The sequence below is a fragment of the Rhinoderma darwinii genome, chromosome 9, assembly GCF_050947455.1.
Source record: "Rhinoderma darwinii isolate aRhiDar2 chromosome 9, aRhiDar2.hap1, whole genome shotgun sequence".
NCBI classification, from domain to species: domain Eukaryota; kingdom Metazoa; phylum Chordata; class Amphibia; order Anura; family Rhinodermatidae; genus Rhinoderma; species Rhinoderma darwinii.
In genome coordinates, this window is record NC_134695.1 from 33,826,948 (window position 1) to 33,846,777 (window position 19,830).

Here is a 19,830-nt window from a genome sequence, read left to right on the forward strand (position 1 = left end):
CAATCAGTCAATTTCTGTACATATCATGCACAGAAGCATAGAAGGTGTAGTCCCTTAGCTTTGATTGGAGAACTTGACAGTCATCGACCAAATGAAGGACAAAAATCTATTGCTGGAGCACAGATAAGAGCCAGATATGAGAGACCTACCTGTCAAGGTGTCAAGTGTCCAATTCAGAGCCAAGTTGAAATGTCAAACTATAACTACTACCACTACCGCGAAGGCAGCAAGGGTGCATACATAAGATTGGCAAACATGTGGCTGGTCTTAATAAGGGAGATAATAATTAGTCACAGTAAACAGCTTTTCACTGATACAGAGTTTTTAGGAACAAGAACCTTCATAGAGGATCACAATGGGTGGCAAGAGAGGGGAATACATGTGTGATTTATGGCAGTTAGAATTATGTGAATAGATATCTCATAGGAACTGTCACAATACCTGCAGGCACATGACATCTGCTTTCAGATGGTTGTGATATGGCTGTGTGCTGAAGTTGTATATTTAGTACCAAGAACAGGATTAGATCCCATCAGGGTAAAGCAGGAATATTTCCCCTAAAAGGTTTTGTTTGAGAAAGTTTCCCAGCTTTGTCCAGATAGGATCAAGTCCCATTCTTGGCACTAAATATACTGCTCCTGAACAGGACTGTATTATAGCCATTTGAAAGTGGTCTATTCACCGAATACAGGCTGCTATAAACAGTTCCTCAAGGGAAATTTGAGTTCTCTGCTGCCCTGTACACTTTTGCACAATATTCTATTTTGGAATTCCTTAAAATCATATTCCTTTATATACTAACGCGGCTTCATAGAAAAGTCTCTGCTTTAAATGTGTATGTTTGCAATGTAAAACTAGTTATTATACAAAAAAAAATAAAATAAACCAAAATGTTCAAGAACAAAACTGCAAGATGTTAGCTAATTTTCCTACAGTCTCCAGGGGAGGATCTGTTTTAAATTATGCCTGAACATATGCATTTATTATGAGTTTATACCATATGGGCTTAAACAGCGTTCCTACTAGATGCTATAGTATGTCTATAACTATAAAGATTCAACGCATTTGCCACTAAAGAGAACTATTATTGTGTATTTCTTGTACCTGCTGCTTATTATGGTACAATACATTTTTTTGCTTTTGCAAAAGATCTATAAACACACACGTATTAGACTGTAGTGCCATATAATTGATATGTGCGGTCCCAATACAAAAAAAGGTGTTGCAGGAATATTCCGTGGAATAATGCCCGATTTCTGTTTCATTGCTCTATAGCTGTCAATATGCATTGCACTTGAAATGAGCCAGATAATCTATTTCTTCCTTCTTAAAGCAATTGGCCAAACCACCCTTCGGGCATTCTATTTTACATATACCAGATTGCCTATATGTCCATGTAATGCGTGATGCTTGAGAGATATAGAGCAATTTCCTTAATTTACTTCCTTGCTTTTCATAATGAAGAAATCCAAATTTCGCATTCATAGTATAAACACAACAAATGTCTCATGTGCAGTGCTGCCTATCATTTGCTCTATTATCAGCAGGTGGCACTGCTCAGTTTCCAATGTCTTCAGTGGGTGTCTTGATGTAACAGACAGCACGTGCACAGAGAGGAGCATGGTTTAAAAAGCTGGCATCTTTCTTTTCTTCACAGTTTTCTCAAAACAGAGGAATCACTAACGTCCCAACTTGCCAGAGGAAAAGGTCCTCAGAAAATCAGAAGGTGATGGAAAGGGTAGAGTGGACAACACACTATATCAAATGTTAGCCAAGCAGTGGCTTGTAGATGCTCCTGAATTCATTGATCTACCTGCTTCAAGTTGGTAAGTCTCAGCACATGCTAGGATAATATTATTTGTTATACGGTAACCATCTGTTTTGGAAGTTTACATTAGTTACAATATATTATAAAGTGGCGTCTATTAATTCCTGTAGTAGTCGGGTAACTGTGTATCCATGCGTAATCATATAACTGTTAATATATTTTTATACAATGTTCCATTTCCTAAACCCTTAAAAATAATTGTTTTCTATTTGTTTTGTTTTCTTTAGAAAAGGTGGATCATTCCTACAAGAAACACAGGGATAATACTGTATTTCAAGGTGCAACTTAGTCATCATAGGCACGTAGTATTTGCCCAAATCCAATTTTCAGATGTTGAAAGCCAAAATGTTCAAACAGGGTCAGTCTGACCATAAACTGTCAGCTGTGGTTCCCATCAAAGAGACTGTCCCAGAGAAGAAAGATGTTGAACTCATTCTTGTTAAGGAACAGAATGGAGTCCAGTACACAAATAACACTATCATTGCCCCCGACACCTCTCTGAAATCTGAGACACCAGTCGTGGAAGAGGAAGAAAGAGAGCACTGGGGCAAGAAAATAGACTTTCTTCTATCAGTTGTTGGATTTTCAGTGGATCTGGCAAATGTCTGGAGATTTCCCTATCTCTGCTATAAAAATGGAGGAGGTAAGAATATTATTTTTTTTTATATCTGTTTTATTCTATTTCATAATTTGATTCAGTTATGCTGAAAAAAGCAATGTGTAATACAACACACTTTTTTTTTTTTTTTTTAAACTCGTCTTCAAATTTTTGGTATTTTAAAATTATTATTTGCCATTCCGTCTAATATAAAATATATGATTAAACATAATACATAATACTACACACTTTTTTTTTTAAAACTTGTTTTCAAATTTTTGGGCTTTTAAAATTATTATTTACCATTCCGTCTAATATGTACCAGAGTCTTCGCTAGGATTGAGTTCGCTGCTCCAGTCCTGTATCTGAATAACATGACCATGGCATAGCGGCTTGTTGGTGCCACCCCACCTGGCACCCAGCACCTGCTCTACCGACCCCCTCCCCAACTACGCCCTTGAAAAAACATAATACCAATTTTTTTTTTACTGGAGAATATTTACAAACATGTCTTCTGTTTGAAAATACATTTTATTCAAATAAATGTAAATTGTCATCTACAAATTAGGGTTTAAGATCTCGATACAAATTTTCTGCTGTTTGTTTATTTTATTTTCTCCTGAAAAAACAAACAAACAAACAAACAAACAAACAGATATTAAATGAATAATGTTATGGATTTGTTTTTAACATCTGGTCAGGATTTGTGTTTTTGTAGCAAGTCTTACCTACAATATGCATATGACATAAGAAAAGATACAATGTATTGAAACTTGAGATAAGTTGTTGTGTTATCAATAGAGATTGATTCTTTAAAATTCGATATGGCAGAAACTGTTGGCTTAGTGTAACAGTTGGCTCTGCCGTTAGTTCTATTCCCTTAAACAGGTCACTGTATGCTTCTAGCCACACAGTTGACTTTAGGAAATAATACTTTTATAAAAACACACACAAGAAATATTTTACTTCCATTTCACATACTTAGCATAGCGCATTCTAATCCAGTGGTCACACTATATTTTGCTTCTAAAAAGGAATTTATTGTAGGGCTGCACGCATACCACAATTGATGGAGCCTGTATCTATCTATCTATCTATCTATCTATCTATCTATCTATCTATCTATCTATCTATCTATCTATCTATCTATCTATCTATCTATCTATCTATCTATCTATCTATCTATCTATCTATCTATCTATCTATCTATCTATCTATCAGAGATAAGCAACTCATATAATATTGCTTAGTCATTTGGATCAGGAGTCTTAAAGGAACACTTACTTCTATGTTTTTGTGCACTTGAATGCATACAATATATTGTTTCTTCAAGCAGCTATTTAATACTGAGGACAGGAAAAATGTCTATCCCTACAATTACTTCTTTGTCTCACATCTTTCCAGTCCTATAACCTATGGATTTCACAATTACATATATATTTTGAGATTTACCAGTTTACCTTGTTATAATCTTACACCATAACTTAAGTGCTCCTTTAAATATACTGTAAATACCATTATTGTGACAATCCAACAACTGAGTCATGAAAGTTAAAAAATCAGCACCCCTATAGAATTTTCATGGTAACCCTATAAGAATTTTGCATTGGGTGTGTTCTTCCATTAGGGGCAACTGCCGATAAACGTACCTGCTTAAATGTCAAATACAAGCTTCTTTATAGTGGAAATAGTGGGCATCTTGAAGAACAGATTTAATTCTTGGGAAGGTAATGTACAATTGCTTTATATATAGAAGACATTGTCTGCCTAAGGCTCAGTTCACATTAGTGTCTTGGCTTCTTTTTTTACAGCAGCCATAATGCATGACAGATTTGTTATGATTTAGTAACGAATTCAAATCGACTCCTAATCAGTCTGTCAGGTTTCGGTTGTCTTTTACTGGATAGAATAGTTCAGAATTCTACGCTAGAATAAATATAAACCGAGCTCTTTTACACTCAAATGTTCATTTCTATATACTTGCCAAATGTCACTATTAGTGTTTTTACAGTCTTTTGCTTAATTTTAAAATTCAGCGGTCAATTTTATAAATTGCAAGAAAGTTTTGGCCAATCCAGGACATCTAGTGTGCAACTAAAGGTCTTGTAGTTGATGCTCACAAACAACTCACAACGTCAAGAACAATTTTCCTTGTTCTTTATAAAGGAAGAAACATTTTGCATTATGACAGTCTCCCTCCGATATTTGCCAAATGCCCTTTTGTTTTTGACAGAAAAGATATTCTATGCTTTAAGTCATTAAATAATTGGATTTGGTTTGTGTCTAATGATTAAAGTTCAATCTCACGGTTAGGTTTAGGGGACAGCTGTAAGGGAGGAACACCAGCCTTACATATGACAAGGTTTTAAAAGTAAAGGGTCTTTTTTTTTGTCACGTTTTCAAGAGAATTGAAGAGTCTGAAAAGAAACAAAATCACAATATGTACCATTACAAATTAAGCAGCGAAGACATATACAGAATATAGTAACAATGTTTTTAATTATATATTCAGAAGATTGACTAGTAGGAAAAAATAGAGGTTCTCAGCAGGTGATGAGGACCAGCACTGAGCTTTGTCTCTCTAAAAGGGGTTGTCCTTTTTGTTAGAAGGGTCCCTCGACGATAAGTTGATATCAGGATGTCCCACTGTTGGGATCCAGCAAGATCAGCTGCAAACCTGGGAAAAAGTGGTAAAATTCCCTAAAGTGCAACTACAGAGGAAATTATCCATTACACAGTGCCCATTGAAATAAATAGGCTGTCTACATAACACATGGATGTGCTAGGTAGCCCAGGACAAGGGACGCTCTTTGTAGCCTCTCTCTGTTCTGCCTAACAGTTGACAACTATTAACTCAAAATTACATAATAGGATGTTTGAAAATTTATTTTATTAACCAGACAACCCCATTAGACCGATGCTGGGACCCAAAATCACATGCTTGGGCAAGGGAAAATAAAGCACTAAGACCTTTCCACTTGCTTTATAGAGGTGTGTGGACTAAATATGCTTGTTGCTATTGAATTCCTGGCTTTATAAGGGGCTTTTGGCCACTGGGGATATCTAGGAAGAAATACAATACCTGTAAAGTAACAAAAAAGCTACAGTGATTATCTAGAGACTAAGAACCTCTTGTTTATCTTGAAACAGAAGATAAATGCTTGCTGGGTCTTCTAGTTCTACATGCACCTATGCGAAGATCAAAGGAAAATTGTGCTATTCATGATTTTTTTTGTTGACTATAATTATTTCACTTTATTATCAATGATTTCCTTTAACTTTGTATCCATAAGTAATCAAAAATAGTTACAGAGTTAAGGGGTAACTAAACTTTCAAAACACTTTTGACATGCCCTAGCGACAGGTCAGAAGTTTTGATCACTGAAATCCGAACACTGAGACCCACACCGATCGCCAAAACTAAGCAGCAGAAGCTCTCGTGTGAGCGATGTGCCGCTTAGTTTCTGATCGGAAAGCCGAGCGAGCAGTGTATGGGCTTAATAGAAAGTCTATGAGCCCTTGCACCGGTCGCTTGGCTTATCGAGGAAAGTCAATCAGAAACTAAGCAGCACAGCACTCACCCGAGTGCTTCTGCTGCTTCGTTTTAGCACCGGTGGGGGTCTCAGTACTCAGACCCCCACCGATCAAAACTTCTGACATTTCACTATGACATGTCAAAAGTTTTTTGAAAGTTTAGTTACCTTTTCGATTTAACAATGGAGCCTTGAAAATCTTTTTGTACGTATATCCTGAAGACAAATACAGAGTGATATTTGTGCTGCCAGATAAAGGAGAGTGAGCACCACTATGGCTATTTCTATGTTAATATTAAGCATTTTAGAGAAAAGTTAGAATTGTAATGCCCCCCTCCCCTATAACGTTGTTGGTAAGAAGATATGCATAGATGTTGAAAATCCTTGAATTCTTTACATTTTAAGCCTGGGCCGTCCCTCAAGATACAAAGTAAATCTTGTGGCTTGGGGATAGAAAAATTGCCCTCATAACACTTTATCATCCTTTTCACACATATTTTTGTCAACTCAAATCCACACAAAACTGCAGAAGGAAAAAAAATGTTAAGATATTTCTAGGAAATGTTTATGATCCTAAAACTGCTGCTATGGAAAACCACGATCACATTTCTTACATACAATTTTATGTGCTGAGGTTTTTCCCTATGATTTGGTTAAAGAAAGGTGTGTTTTTTAAACATGGTGTAAATGAGATTTTGCTCAAAACTATGCTAGGTGTCTGAACTAAGCCTACCACTTTTATAGAGAACACCACACAAATGGATATTCCATTTGACAAGGGGGTGCCTCATGGGAATGGGGGGGATGGAGTGCGGTGTGTGTAGTATGGCATGCACATTTTCTGGGCCTTATCCAGATCTCCTGGATACATAGGTTATGCATATAAATAAGGTAATAGAATAAGTTTAGTATGTAGATTAACTTACTGCATAGATGCAGTGCCAGATCCAAGCCTAGAGCATAGATACACTAATATAATCAAGATTACTGCAATTACATAGTAGCCAACTAGCAATTGTCACCAGGCCGCACAATTCTTTGGTGTCAGCAGTAACAAAAATAAAACTACAAGAAAATCTAGACGTGAGCGATATTCTTGTTATGTTTGTAGAAATATTGCTATGAATACAGTTTTTAAAATTAAAAACAATACTACAAGGATTGTAGTGTGTGTGTGTGTGCGTGTGTGTGTGTGTATGTGTGTTTTGTTGTTTTTGTGTAAATTAAATTATAAGTTTAAGGGCTTATTCAGACGAACGTATTATACATCCCTGTGCTGTCCATTAAAAAAACGGACAGCACACGGGCCCATGCAATTTAATGGGGCTGTTCACATGGCCGTTGTTTTAATGGACCATGTGAAGGGCCTGTGAAAAAATAGGAAATGTCCTATTTTCGTCCGTTTTCATGGATGCCTCAAGTCTATGAGGGGTCCATGAAAACGGGTCCCGCACGGGTGTGACTCGGTCGTGAAAAACGTCCGTTTTTCACGTTAGAGTTTACACTCGGTCATCTGAATAAGCCCTAACTCTGGCAATGACCCACAGAATTTGATGGTAACAATAATCAAATAAAAATCAAATCTTTCTATTCTTGAACAAGTAAATCGATGTGCACATTGCTCCATTTTGTGAGGACTGGGTATCTGGAGAGACTTCACCTGCATGAAATCCAGAGGAGATGTGAGCAATATCTGAATTTAGATATTACACCCATCATCAATATAAATAGCTATTTTCTGCCAGATACCAGCAAATCCTTGTATACAGCTGTGGGACACCACATCAGCATCAGCTAAGATATATAATACAGAAATAAAGATATTACTAATCACTTCTGCACTTCTATATTAGGTCTCCAGGAAATAGCTACCTCACTGGTAAACCGCTTTAAATGATTTAGCATCAGGGTTGGCACAAGCTCTCTTGGTGCTCAAGAAAGGGGTTTCAGGATGTGCTCCAAACCCTTGGTCCCTGAAGTTCAACTTGATAGATGTCAGATTGTTAATCATTAGAGATGAGCAAATCGATTATACCCAAGTCAAATTCGGTTCATATGTCCCAAAAGTTTCGGATTCTACGCAATCCAGAACATTTGCAGTTTGCGTCGCATAAATCACGGCAAAACGGCAACCGACATTTAAGGGCCCCTTTCGTACTGCGTTATTGCCCTTTCACATCACGTTACATCAGGAGCTTCTTCGGGACCAGAGTCCCCGGGCAGAGCATCAGGACTAAGAGAGGGGAAGCTCTTAATCCCGATACGGGACTCCAGCTGCTATAACTCTCCTTAGCCCACCTACTGCCACTAATTGGAGAGCGTTCGAGCGACATATCTGGCAAATTTATTTGGACCGAATGCAACGGCCAATTCGATCGATTGGGATCCAAAATGAATTTTGGGAAAGTCGCCTATCGCTAATAATCATTTATTTATTTGCCCCGCCGTTACCCTTTTTCCCACCAATACCTAGCATTCTTATTTACAATACATACTCCCCTATTTACTTTCACCCCTATTCCCTCCACCCACAGTCACTTTTTACACAGCGAAAGTCTTTTACTGTGTGACAGGCATCATTCTCATACCAATACTAAAGGAAAACATTCATTCAACCACGACAACTATGGCATCAGCAGCAGTTTGAATACGTCATCCAATTAATTCTACTAAGAAATTAAAATGTATTATTTAATCCATAAATGTTGCACCCACACCCAATGGTTCACCCGCCTATTTCACTTACCCTCCTATTGGCTCTGTCTAACTCATTTAAAATATTTATAGTCACAGTACACAATTCAGCCATACCATTAAAACCACTGAAGTTGATCTGTTACATCTAGACTTTGACAAGGGCAAAATTGTAATGGCTAGATGGCTGGATCCGAGCATCTTCAAAATGACAGGTCTTGTGGGGTGTTCCTGATATTTAGTTATTAGTGTCTTCCAAAAGTGGTCCAAGAAAGGACAACCGGCAACAAAGTCATTACTGACCCACAATGGGTATGTGAGCATCAGAACTTGACCATGGAGCCTGATTTACATCATGTGGATGGCCAGTCTGTGTGTGTCACCAGAATGCACTATGGGTAGAAGGCAAGCTAGCAGAGGCAGTGTGATGCTCTGGGCAATGTTCTGCTTGAAAGCATCCTGGCATTCATGTGGGTGTTACTTTGACACATACTACCTACCTAAACAATGTTGCAGACCAAGTACACCCCTTCATGGTAATGGTATTCCCTAATGGCAGTGGCCTCTTTCAGTAGGATAGTGCACTCTACAACACGGCAAAAATTATTCAGGAATGGTTTGAGGGACTTAACAAAATGTTTAAGGTTTTGACTTGGCACCCAAATTCCCCAGATTTTAATCCGACCGAGCATCTGTAGTATTTGCTGGAAAAAAAGGTCTAATCAATTGAGGCCCCATGAGGGAGACCAACACAATATCAGGCAGGTAGTTTTATTGTTATGGTTCAATGGCGTAAATATGTTATATATTTCAACAATATTTTATGCGGTCTCATATGAAGACAATAATATTCCTCAGAAAATATAATCCTGTGATACGGATCATAAATTTAGACAAATTATTTGTTGGCTTCAATGTATTTTGTTTACCTTTCTAGAACGTCCCAGAGATTCCTAACAAGCGTATAACAATAAAACACACCATCAAAAGTCAAATCGATAAATTCGCAGAAAGGGATAATTCTGGCACTCATACGCTCCCCTTTCCCAGTTTCCAGGGCCGTTGTATGCTACAGTGCTGACCACAGGAGGAAAGACGAAGCGACACTTCCTTAGGTGAACAAAGCGGCACTTCAGTTTGAACTCTGAGAGCATTCTGTGTTTCTCAGAGCTGAACCCTGGGAGACGCTGTGCTGTGTGCTTGGAAAGCATACAATGCAGCACCGCTCGATCTCCTGGTGTTCAGCACGGACAAGCATCTAATAATGCACCGTTCTGTTCTCGAGGTTATCAGCAGAACTGTTATTACAGGTTCACCTGTAAAACAAGCTACATACAAGTTATTTTATAAATTATTGCCACTGCAATGATTCGAATCTTCTGGGTAGCTTGGTGTCAGCTCCAAGATGGTGTTCTGCACCCCCTAAGGAAATCTCTGGCTGCACTTTTAGCTATGCGCTTTCCCTGCCCAAGGAAATCCCTGGTAGCTCCAATGTGCACCCTCTTCAAGCTGGTGTTCAGTAGCCGCACTAACCAATGTGCAGCCTCCCCCAAGCTGGTGTTCAGTAGCCGCTGTCTCCTGTGTGCAGCGTCCCGCAAGCTGGTGTACAGTAGGGGCGCACTCTCCTGTGTGCAGCTCCATAAGCTGGTGTTCAGTAGCCGATGTCTCCTGGGTGCAGCATCCCGCAAGCTGGTGTACAGTAGCCGCGCTCTCTCCTGTGTGCAGCCCTACAAGCTGGTGTACAGTAGCCTCGCTCTCTCCTGTGTGCAGCTTCCCGCAAGCTGGTGTACAGTAGCCGTGCTCTCTCCTGTGTGCAGCCCCACAAGCTGGTGTACAGTAGCCGCGCTCTCTCCTGTGTGCAGCCCCACAAGCTGGTGTACAGTAGCTGCGCTCTCTCCTTGGTGTAGTGTCCCGCAAGCTGGTGTACAGTAGCCGCGCTCCCTCCTGTGTGCAGCCCCACAAGCTGGTGTACAGTAGCCACGCTCTCTCCTGTGTGGAGCCCCACAAGCTGGTGTACAGTAGCGGCGCTCTCTCCTGTGTGCAGGCCCATAAGCTGGTGTTCAGTAGCCACTCTCTCCTGTGTTATATGACTTTAATTTTTGCATGGAACACTGAGTACTTCATCTTTGACTTTTTTTATTGCCTTGCCATGCAAGAATGGTTGCCTATCCCTGGCGTAAGAAAACAGCTAAAAAACCGCTATAAATTGACCTACGGTGCAGCGCTACGTAATATGTTGGCGCTATATAAGTAACTGTAATAATAATAATTTATTTTAATCCGCAACATGTTAATTTATGCTGCGGAATCGCTGGTTCTTTCTTGGGGGTTTTCCCCATTGAATTCAATGAGGAGGTAAAACCTGGAATATGTAGCAGATGTTGCAATTTTTGCGGCAGGAAAGCTGCGATTCTGCTTCAAAAGTGGCAACTCCGAAAGAAAAAAAGATCTCATACTTACCCTGAACTCTCTGCTCCTGCGTTCAGTCCAGGCTCCAGGGATGACATTTCATCTCATGTGACTGCTGCAGCCAATCACAGGCTGCAAAGTTCACATGGGATGAAACGTCATCCCAGGAGGACGGTCTGCAGGACATCAGAGGGGCGCGTCGGCATGGCTACGGGTAAGTATGTTTTGTTTTTTTTACCTGCTATTTTCCACAGCGGACATTCCGGCCGGAATTCCCTGCGGCATCCAGGGCGGATACACTGTGTACTTTTCCGCAGCGCATATGCCTTGTGTAAACATACCACAATGTTTCAAAGTTGAAGTACCTTCATTCTGATAATCAGTAGGGGTCCAAGTGTTTAGACCCCTTCCCCCGATCCTATATTGATAGCCTATCGTAAGGATAAGCCATCAGTTGAAAATTGCAGAAACCCCACGAAAGAGCATAGGATATCCAGAGATGCTCAGCTTTATGGATTCTTTCATTAGAGTTCAGAATGATACTGGTTAATTTATAGTATTCATCTAAAGCTCTATATATATATATATGCATATATATATATATATATATATATATATATATATATATATATATATATATATACACTACCGTTCAAAAGTTTGGGGTCATCCAGACAATTTTGTGTTTTCCATGAAAACTCACACTTATATTTATCAAATAAGTTGCAAATTGACTAGAAAATATAGTCAAGACATTGACAAGGTTAGAAATAATTATTTTTATTTTAAATAATAATTTTCTCCTTCAAACTTTGCTTTCGTCAAAGAATGCTCCATTTGCAGCAATTACAGCATTGCAGACCTTTGGCATTCTAGCTGTTAATTTGCTGAGGTAATCGGGAGAAATTTCACCCCATGCTTCCAGAAGCCCCTCCCACAAGTTGGATTGGCTTGATGGGTACTTCTTGCGTACCATACGGTCAAGCTGCTCCCACAACAGCTCTATGGGGTTGAGATCTGGTGACTGCGCTGGCCACTCCATTACAGATAGAATACCAGCTGCCTGCTTCTTCCCTAAATAGTTCTTGCATAATTTGGAGGTGTGCTTTGGGTCATTGTCCTGTTGTAGGATGAAATTGGCTCCAATCAAGCGCTGTCCACAGGGTATGGCATGGCGTTGCAAAATGGAGTGATAGCCTTCCTTATTCAAAATCCCTTTTACCTTGTACAAATCTCCCACTTTACCAGCACCAAAGCAACCCCAGACCATCACATTACCTCCTCCATGCTTGACAGATGGCGTCAGGCACTCTTCCAGCATCTTTTCAGTTGTTCTGCATCTCACAAATGTTCTTCTGTGTGATCCAAACACCTCAAACTTCGATTCGTCTGTCCATAACACTTTTTTCCAATATTCCTCTCTCCAATGTCTGTGTGCTTTTGCCCATATTAATCTTTTCCTTTTATTAGCCAGTTTCAGATATGGCTTTTTCTTTGCCACTCTGCCCTGAAGGCCAGCATCCCGGAGTCACCTCTTCACTGTAGACGTTGACCCTGGCGTTCTGCGGGTACTATTTAATGAAGCTGCCAGTTGAGGACCTGTGAGGCGTCTATTTCTCAAACTAGAGACTCTAATGTACTTGTCTTGTTGCTCAGTTGTGCAGCGGGGCCTCCCACTTCTCTTTCTACTCTGGTTAGAGCCTGTTTGTGCTGTCCTCTGAAGGGAGTAGTACACACCATTGGAGGAAATCTTGAGTTTCTTGGCAATTTCTCGCATGAAAAAGCCTTCATTTCTAAGAACAAGAATAGACTGTGGAGTTTCACAAGAAAGCTCTCTTTTTCTAGCCATTTGGAGAGTTTAATCGAACCCACAAATGTAATGCTCCAGATTGTCAACTAGCTCAAAGGAAGGTCAGTTTTATAGCTCCTCTAAACAGCAAAACTGTTTACAGCGGTGCTAACATAATTGCACAAGGGTTTTCAAGTGTTTTCTAATCATCCATTAGCATTCTAACACAGTTAGCAAACACAATGTACCATTAGAACACTGGAGTGATGGTTGCTGGAAATGGTCCTCTCTACACCTATGTAGATATTGCATTAAAAACCAGACGTTTGCAGCTAGAATAGTCATTTAGCACATTAACAATGTATAGAGTGTATTTCTGATTAATTTTATGTTATCTTCATTGAAAAAAACTGTGCTTTTCTTTCAAAAATAAGGAAATTTCTAAGTGACCCTAAATTTTTGAACGGTAGTGTATATATATATATATATATATATATATATATATATATATATTTATTTATTTACTTGTGGTAATATAGCCACACATCCTATATGAGGACTAAGAGTGTAATGCTGAAACTATGTTAGAAATCTATTATTTTATTCTAAAATGTTTAACCACTGGTCCCCGGACGCCCTTATATATATGCCCTTTGACCAATAAAAATGTTATGAACTGAAAAGACTGTAATTCAAACTGATGTTACATGGAAGAAATATAAATTAACTTTGGCAAAGAAACACAATATGTATTTTCAAAAGTGCATGTAGAAATGGAGCAAACAGATAAAATCACACAAATTAAAACCATAGCATATAATGTAGTGACAATAAACAGAATCTGAGCAGGCGCAAGTTGATATTTAAGTCCTTTAGATGGTCTGAGGTCATAAATAGTAAACTGGGAAGATTTAAAGACAGCAAGTAAATACTGACACGAGAGTCATGATGATCCAAGAGGCCCCCAGAGTCTACAGTCACGCATGCAGCATTGCTTACTAATGATAATCATATGCTTTATTAAAAAAAGTGTATATAGTGTATGTGTATATATATATATATATATATATATATATATATATATATATATAGTGTATTTAAACCGTTAAGCTAAAGAGTGTTTCATCTTGATATATGTACGTGTACGTCATGTATATATATATATATTTATATATATATATATATATATACATACACACACACAGACACGCACACATATATTTTTTTGAAATCCTTGCCTGGGAGAGTACTTGCTGATGCAGTATAACTACCTTATGTCTTGTTGCTGTGCTCAGTATTGCCATGGTGGACCTGTGACATGAGACGGTTTTCCACAACCTCACCTTTGTAGCAGAGTTTGACTGTTCCTCATCCAGTTTTAAGCCTCCTGCACAGCTGTTTCAGTTACAGGTAATGACTGTGTTTCAACCTACATATGAAAATGATGACCAACCATTGTCACCTGTTTGGTATAATTGGTTAATCATACACCTGACTATTATCCTAGAAAATCCATTACTTTGTGCAAGTATACCTAGAAGAATTTATGCTGTTTTGAAGGTAAAGGGTGGTCACACCAAATATTGTAAATTCACTGAAGTGATAAATGAGTAAAATGTATAACTTTTATTTCAGAGCTATCTAAAAACAGGGGCACAATCACCACTGTGAAAAGCCCAACCGTGTATTTAAAAACGTATTAAACAGATACTCCAAGTCCTAATTCGTTTGCGAACCCTCTATGACTGGGTATATAAACAGAGATAACAATTATGGAATCAGCGTTTGAACATTGGTGTAACAGTGGTTTAGACCCTAAAACACACCGGAGCCTACAGTTAACCGCACCTAGATCTCCTGACTATTGAATGGTGTACTTCAAGTAACTGTGCTAGGACTAGGATTAAATTGCCATACCCCTACCTAGAGGACCGACAAACCCTGTAACCTAAACTGGATTGTATATTTAAATAAAACAGGTGTAATTTGTTTGCTCGTTTAAACCTTCAGGCTGTACGCAAGCCAGTCTATAAATCCATTGGGCCTCTTTGCGCAGAATGAGGTTATCCCAATCCCCTCCCCGTTTAGGAGGACGTACCAGTTCAATTGCTTGAAATTTCAAACATTCTGCCCTGCCTTGATGTTTTGCATGTACATGTTTTGATATGGACGTATCTCTCGAATTTGTAACATCTCCAACATGTTCCCTAATCCGGCGCCGAAACTGCCGCACCGTTTTGCCTACATAATTCAGTGGGCATGGACATGTAATTAAATAGACCACACCAGCCGTTTTGCAGTTTACGAAATCTCGGATGTCATACTCGATCTTGGTGGTGACACTTTTGAATTTTTTCCCACTTTGGATAAAGTCACAGGCTCTACAGCTACCACATCTGTGTGTGCCCGGTATCTGCCTATCCAACCAAGTGCCTTTTTGTATTATAGGGTCAAAACAGCTCTGCATCACCCTATCCCTAATGTTTTTACCTCTACGGAACGTGACTGAAGGCCATTGTGTTATCTGATCCGCCAGGTCCGCGTCGGCACCTAGGATACGCCAGTACCTTTTGAGTATTTCCATGATCTCAGATTGTTTGGAGTCAAAGGTACCTATGAGCCTCGTGACCCTTTCCTCTTTCCGTTGTCTAGGGACTAAAAGACTCTGCCTATCTGCATCCCTCGCTCCCTCATAGGCCTTTCTAATTACCCCCTTAGGGAAGCCTCTCTCCTTCAATCTGTTCGTGAGGTCATGTGCCTGTAACTCAAAATCGTCCATCGAACTACAATTCCGGCGTACTCTCATAAATTGGCCTCTGGGGATCCCTCGTTTGAGTGGATAAGGGTGACAACTGTTCCATTGAAAGAAACTATTGGTTGCTGTCTCCTTACGGTGTACTTTTGTACGTATTGCGCCTTCCTTAGTTTTGATTATCTTAAGATCTAAAAAAGATAATTCCTGATCACTGATTTCACATGTGAACCTGAGCCCTAGATTGTTTACATTAAGGGCTGCCACAAAGTTATTGAATTCCTCCACTGTGGAATTCCAAAGCAACAACACGTCATCAATATATCTAATCCAGATACCTATTGATGAAGTCCATTTGACAAATTTATCCCCAAAGACCACTGTCTCTTCCCACCAGCCAAGAAACAAATTTGCATAAGTGGGAGCAGTGGGACTCCCCATTGCTGTACCACGTTGCTGATGAAAAATGCGGTCTTCAAAGATAAATACATTCCTTTCTAACACAAAGTGTAGTAATTGCAAAACAAGCTGGTTATGAGCCACATATTGAGTGCCCCTAGATTTTAAAAAATATTCCACTGCTTCACAGCCAAGTCTATGTGGAATGGAGGAATACAAAGCCTCTACATCCAGACTGGCCAGAAATGTATTTTGTTCCAATGTGATACCCTCAATTTGTTTTAAAACATCCATGGTATCACGTACATATGATGTAAGACCTAGTACAAACGGACGCAACACCTGGTCTATATATGTACTCACATTCTGGGTTAGATTGTTAATACCTGATACAATGGGTCTACCACGTAGGGGAGGATACCCTTTGTGGATTTTTGGCAGGCTATAAAAGCATGCCATGATAGGAAATTGTGGAAATAAGAAGTTGAATTCACTAGCACTGATCAGGGACCTGCTCTTTGCATCCCGTAGGATACCTAAAAGCTCCTTCTTGAACACTGCTGTGGGGTTATCTTTTAGAATGGTATAACAGTCAGGATTGAGCAAAATGTCCTCACACATTTTCTTATAGTCTTCTCGACTCATAACCACAATGTTCCCACCCTTATCGGATGCTTTTAAAATGATATTCTGTCTTTTCTCCAAAGTGGTGAGAGCTACCAAATATTGATTTGATTTAGATTTCTCTTTCGTTCATTCTCTTTGCATTTTGATAATTGGTAAAAAACAACTATTAACACTTCTATTTTTGAAAGCATTCTTACTTTGCAGCATTTTTCAACACCTGCCTAAAACCTTTGCACAGCTGTGTATGTGTGTGTGTATATATATATATATATATATATATATATATACACACGCACACACACACACACACACACACACACACACACACACACACACACACACACACACACACACACTCACACACTCACACACACACACAGTATGTATGGTACAAAAGGTAGCTAGAGCAGCACAGTAGCGAAGAAAAACCAATAAGGTGCAAGACTTCAAAGAAGTGTATAAGCCCTTACAGTACTTGTATGTATGGAGAGAACAGCTCCTTAATATGGCATCTGAAAGTACTGTAGAATGCAACTATTTTTTTTATGAAATCAGAGGCACTCAGAAGTACAGTAAGGGCTCATAGACTTCTTTATGTGATGTATTACAGCTCAGATCTTGAATGGAGTCCTAATATGGCCAGGTGTATGAGGCCTTAGGCAGGGTCGGCCTTAGGATAGATGACCCCCCGTGCTAAATTATCTTTCGGTGCCCCACACCCAACATAAAAAAATGCCCCATAAAATGTATAATGCCCCCCACAGTATAATGTGCCTTTAGTGCCCCCAACACAGTATAATAATAATAATAATAATATGAGTATTAAAGTATTAAATAAATTAAATAAGTATTAAATAATATGAGTATTAAAACCCAGTATTTTGTCCTCTAATTGTGCCCACACAGTATTATGCCCCTAAGTGCCACACCCAGTATTTTGCCCCCTGTAGTGCCCCTACACAGTGTAATGTCCGCTTAGTGGCCCCTACACAGTATAATGCCCCCTCCCCTGGCTGCCACACAGCCCTCCCCTTTTAGATAGTGCCCTCTGTTGATTGTGCCATACAGCCTCCCTGTAGACAGTGACATAATCCCCCACATCCTACTTATAGACAGTGCCATACATCCCCCACGTCCCCCTTGTAGATCGTGCCATACAGCCCCCCACCTCCCTCATGTAGACAATGCCCCCCGAAAAAAATTGTACTCGCCTAGGCCCCATTCCCACAACAAACTGATCTTCTCCAGGACAGGATCCTTGCATAGTCTGGTGTGATCCTGTGGCCTAGTACAGAGTTTCCCAACCTTTTCGGACTCAACCTTTTCCTTGGGGCACCCCTACCAAAAATTGATTAGAGATAGACAGAAAACGACTAAAAACAAGCACTACACTCTTAGGGTATGATCACACAGCGTTTTTTGTAAGGCAGAAAAAATCTGCCTCAAAATTCCTTCAGCGTTAAATAACAGCGTTATTTGAAGTTTTTTTGGGCGTTTTTTTTCAGCCGTTGAAGCTAATGCAAAAGACGCAGGCAAAAAAGAACATAAACGAGCGCCACAGGTGTTTTCTGCCTCCTAATAATTTTAATTGGAGGTCAGAGCTGGAAACCACTTGAAGACCCCCCACTCTCAGTAAACTGACCATCAGCCCGCCACTCACAGTAAAATAACCATCAGCTCTCCACTCACAGTAGAATGACCATCAGCCTGCCACTCACAGTAAAATGACCATCAGCCAGCCACTCACAGATTCCCCCTGTAGAAAGTGCCACACAGCCCCCTTGTAGGTAGTGCCACACAGCCCCCTTGTAGGTAGTGCCACACAGTCCCCTTGTAGGTAGTGCCACACAACCCCCTTGTAGGTAGTGCCACACAGCCCACTTGTAGGAGATGCAACACAGCCCCCTTGTAGGCAGTGCCATGCAGCCCCCTTGTAGGCAGTGCCATGCAGCCCCCTTGTAGGTAGTGCCATACAGCCCCCTAGTAGGTAGTGCCACACAGCCCCCTTGTAGGTAGTGCCACACAGCCCATTATTGGACAGTGATGTCAGGGACTTCTCCTGGAGTGGAATCCCAGGTCACAGCGTCGGGGATTCCACTCAGGGGCGTAACTAGGAAAGACTGGGCCCCATAGCAAACTTTTGACTAGGGCCCCCCCTCTGCTGGGTATCACGCAACCCCCCCCCCTTTGTAGATAGTGCCTCCCTATAGATTCCACCACACAGCGCCCCCCTATAGATAGCACCATACACAGCCCCCTGCAGATAACGCCATACAGCCCCCCTGTAGATAACGCCATACAGACCCCCTCTGTAGATAACGCCATACAGCCCCCCTGTAGATAACGCCATACAGTCCCCCCTGTAGAGAATGCCATACAGCCCCCCCTGTAGATAATGCCATACAGAACCCCTCTGTAGATAACGCAATGTACCCCCCCCCCCAAAAAAAACGGCCTATAGTTTGTCCTACAAAAGACATGCATCCCCTATCCACAGGATAGGGGATACATGTGTGATCGCTGGCAGCGATAAGGAGAATGGGGGACCGAAAGTCCCCCGAAGTTCTCCATGACTAACTTCGGACTTCCGGCGTCTGCGCAGCTCAATAAAAATGAAAGGAGCGCTAGTCACGCATGCGCACAAGCGCGACCGGCGCTCCATTCATTTCTACGGAGCTGCCGACACAGACCCCGGAAGTCCGAGGTTTGTCATGGAGAACTTAGGGGGGACTTTCGGTCCCCCGTTCTCCTCATCGCTGCCAGCGATCACACATGTATCCCCTATCCTGTGATTAGGGGATACATGTCTTATGTAGGAACAACCCCTTCAGTGGCGTCGTGCTGTAGCAGCCATTGCGGCTGCTAGCGGAGCCTGCTGCCATGGGAGGGGGCCGTGCCGGCGGGTGGCACGGGCCCCCTCATGCTGCAGGCCCTGTAGAAGTCGCTACGGCTGCTATAGCGGTAGTTACGCCACTGCGTATAGGTTTGTACGGCGTAAAACTACAGCTCCCAGCATGGCCTGAACAATGATAAGGATATGCTGGGAGATGCGGTTTCACAAAAAAAATCATACCACCATCATCTCGCTGCAGATCATACAGTGACTACAATACTGATTAGAGGCAGAATAAACATTTACATTAAGTGACTCACCGGTGACGTCTCAGATTCTAGTTCTTTTCTTCTCCCTCCGGTTCAGAC

The 19,830-nt window shown here is 40.6% G+C and overlaps 1 protein-coding gene across 1 annotated transcript in view; it reads left to right on the forward strand.

Moving 5' to 3' along the window:
* The first annotated feature begins 2,158 nt into the window (after positions 1 to 2,158).
* SLC6A2 (solute carrier family 6 member 2) overlaps positions 2,159 to 19,830 on the forward strand; it is a 167,231-nt gene continuing 149,559 nt past the window's right edge. The window contains exon 1 of the mRNA XM_075836917.1: positions 2,159 to 2,471. Coding sequence (XP_075693032.1) covers positions 2,159 to 2,471 — 313 coding nt within the window. The remainder of the gene's footprint in view (positions 2,472 to 19,830) is intronic.